The sequence below is a fragment of the Eimeria tenella genome, genomic scaffold (assembly GCF_000499545.2).
Source record: "Eimeria tenella Houghton genomic scaffold, Eth_scaff16, whole genome shotgun sequence".
Taxonomy (NCBI): domain Eukaryota; phylum Apicomplexa; class Conoidasida; order Eucoccidiorida; family Eimeriidae; genus Eimeria; species Eimeria tenella.
In genome coordinates this window covers 21753-24645 of record NW_013541531.1, presented here as the reverse complement: position 1 = coordinate 24645, position 2893 = coordinate 21753, and the positions used below count along the sequence as shown (strand labels likewise).

The window sequence follows — 2893 nt, the reverse complement described above, 5'->3', positions numbered from 1 at the left end:
TTTTTTTTTTTTTTTTTTTTTTTTTTAGTGTCCTTTGAAGAAGCGGAAGAGCAGCAGCAGCAGCGCTGCGGTGCAGCAGCAGCAAACTGCAGCAGCAGCAAACATCCCCACGTGCAAGCTGCCCACAGAAGAGGAGGAGCAGCTTCTGCCGTATTTGCCCCTTCAGCTCGCCAGCCATCTGCAGCAGCAGCAGCAGAGGGTGGGGGAGCCCTCAGCTGCTGCTGCTGCTGCCGCTGCTGCGGATCCTTTGTGCCCCTGCTGCAGCAGCAGCAGCTGCGGGTCCCCGCAGCTGCTGCTGGCTGGGGACTGGGAGTTGGGGTGTCTGGTCAGCTCAGTGCCCCCCGAAATGAAGCCGCCCAAAAGATACGAGCGGCTGCTGCAGCGGGTCACCAAACAGCAGCAGCAGCAGCAGGTGCAGCAGAAGCAGCAGCAGTCGCTCCCCGAGAGAGTGGAGAGGGCGTCGCGGGCGCTGCTGCAGCAGCTCTACAGCAGCAGCAGCAGGTGTACATACACCCCGGCTGGGGCGCTGTGCTGGGAGTCTCTGCGGCGTCTGCCCCTGTGGTGTGTGGTGTATCTACAGGACTTGTTGGAGTGTCTCTAGGAGTTCCTGAACTCCACTCTATAAAATTGTTTATTGGATTCTATAAATGTAGGATTTCTACGTATGTAATTACTTGAACATCTTGTCTTTTGTCTTTGCGTTTCCTTCGCCAGCCCGAAGCCTCAAAATCGTATTTTTGCGTTTCCATCCACGCCGAAAACATAAGGACCGACTTGGCAATTAAATAAATTAAATTCAACTAAACTCAACTCAACTGCACGAAACTCTCGCATGCACTCCAGCAGGAGCGGCAGCGGCAGCAACGGCGTGCAGCAGCAGCAGCAGCAGCAGCAGCAGCAGCACTAGATGGGGATCTTCTGGTCGCGATCGGGGAGGTCCTCGAAGTCATTGGCGTAGTCCTTCCTGCGGATCCTGCCGCCCTGCGCGGGCTGCGGCTTCTCCCCCCCCCCCCCGCCCCCGCCGCTGCCGCCGCTGCCGCTGCCGCCGCTGCTGCTGCTGCTGCTGCTGCTGCCGGCAGCAAGGCCGCCGCCCTCCCACTCGACGAGCAGCTGCTGCTGCTCGTCCTCGTCCTCGTCCTCGCCGAAGCAGTCCGGCGGCACGTAGGCGAACTGGACGCCGGGGGCGTGCTCGAGCAGAGCCACGTTCTGCAAGACCCTGGCCTTGAGGCGCTGGAGATGGTCCGGAGAGTTGAAGTTGGGGACCGGCGAAGGAGGCAGGTGGAGCTGGAAGTCGGGGGCGTAGTAGTCGTAGTAGTCGTTGAGCGGGACCTGCGGAGACAGCTCGCGGTGTCTGTCCAGCGCGACGGCCGTCTCGTACACCCAGCAGCGCGACACGTTGCGAATGGTGTAGCCGCCGCCGCCGAGCAGCAGCAGCGGCAAGTTGAAGCTCTTCACGAACTGCACGCACGCCGCGTGCCCCTTGACAGTGAGGTTGAACTTGCCGAGGCGGTCTCCGCTGAGCGAGTCCGCGCCGCACTGCAGCACGACGGCGCCCGGCCGGTACACCTCGACGCACTTGGCGATGATGGGCTTGAAGAGACCTATGAAGGACTCGTCGTCCATGCCGTCGTTGAGCGGGACGTTCACGGAGAAGTACTTTCCCTGGGCCGCGCCGACGTCCGTGATGTCGCCCGTGCCCGGGAAGAAGTCGCCGAACTTGTGGAAGGACACGGTCAGCACGCGGTGCGACACGTAGAAGGCCTCCTCGACGCCGTCGCCGTGGTGCACGTCGATGTCGATGTACATAACCCGCGGGTGGTACTTGAGCAGCTCGAGGATCCCCAGGACGATGTCGTTGACGTAGCAGAACCCCGACGCCTCTGCGCGTTTCGCGTGGTGCAGCCCTCCGCTCCAGTTTATGCACAGGTCCGCCTGTTGGTAGTTCAGTTTTTTCGCCGCGTCGATCGACGCCCCTGCTCGCCACACCGACTGCTGCGCCCGCTTTTCTTTTCGTTGTTTTTCTTTGCTTCTTCGTTTGTGCGCGCGTTTCACGTTTTGTTCGTTCGTTGTGGCCCGCACCCAACCCAACGCACAACGTAAAGCGATTACGGCGTACACACAATTCACGCAGCCAACCGAATTCACACAATACCGACAATTCGCCGAATTCACGGGATTGAAAGAACCAGCAGAATTCACGGAATACAGCGAGTTCAGAGAATTACAGAATCAACGGAATCGTCAGAATACAGAGAAGAACTAAAAGAATTGACAGAATCGACAGAATTGTCAGAATACGGAGAATTAAAAGAATTAAAAGAATCAACAGAATTAACAGAATGCAGAGAATTAAAAGAATTAAAAGAATTGACTAGTACCCGCGCAGGCCTGCTGGAAGGCGAAGAGGCCGTCGAAGACGGGGCAGTCGGTGGCCTCGCCCACGTTGAAGCTCTTCAGCTGCAGCGCGAACTCTTTGTAGTTTTCCGGCGAAACTGCGGAGAGAAAGTTTATGTACTCTTGCGAGTGAAACAGACACAGCTCCGGCTCTATCGACTTGTGCGGCCGGTACACCTCCTGCGCCGCACGCCCACGCTCCCGCTGCTGCTGCTGCTGCTGCTGCTGCTGCTGCTGCTGCTGCTGCTGCTGCTGCTGCTGCTGCTGCTGCTGCTGCTGCTGTGGGAGGAGGACGAGCGGCCGGCGTGGCCGTGCCCGTCAGCAGCAGCAGGCGCCCCGCCGCCGCCGCCGCCGCCGCTGCTGCTGCTGCTGCTGCTGGTGCTGCTGCCGCTGTTGCACGCTGCTGCGGGGTCCTGCAGCTCGTTGAAAGCACAAGAGTCGAGAACAACTCTGTCGGACATTTTGTAAGTTTCAAGAACCACCAAGACAGGCTTTGCAT

General features: G+C 59.2%; 2 protein-coding genes across 2 annotated transcripts in view; one reads left to right on the top strand and one right to left on the bottom strand.

The window, feature by feature from the left end:
- ETH_00009375 (uncharacterized protein) overlaps positions 1–601 on the top strand; it is a gene marked incomplete at both ends in the record, with an annotated part of 855 nt that extends 254 nt beyond the window's left edge. The window contains one exon of the mRNA XM_013373581.1: positions 29–601. Coding sequence (XP_013229035.1) covers positions 29–601 — 573 coding nt within the window. The remainder of the gene's footprint in view (positions 1–28) is intronic.
- Positions 602–903: 302 nt separating this feature from the next.
- Positions 904–2893, bottom strand: part of ETH_00009370 (histone deacetylase, putative) — a gene marked incomplete at both ends in the record, with an annotated part of 2382 nt that continues 392 nt past the window's right edge. The window contains 2 exons of the mRNA XM_013373580.1: positions 904–1973; positions 2379–2574. Coding sequence (XP_013229034.1) covers positions 904–1973; positions 2379–2574 — 1266 coding nt within the window. The remainder of the gene's footprint in view (positions 1974–2378; positions 2575–2893) is intronic.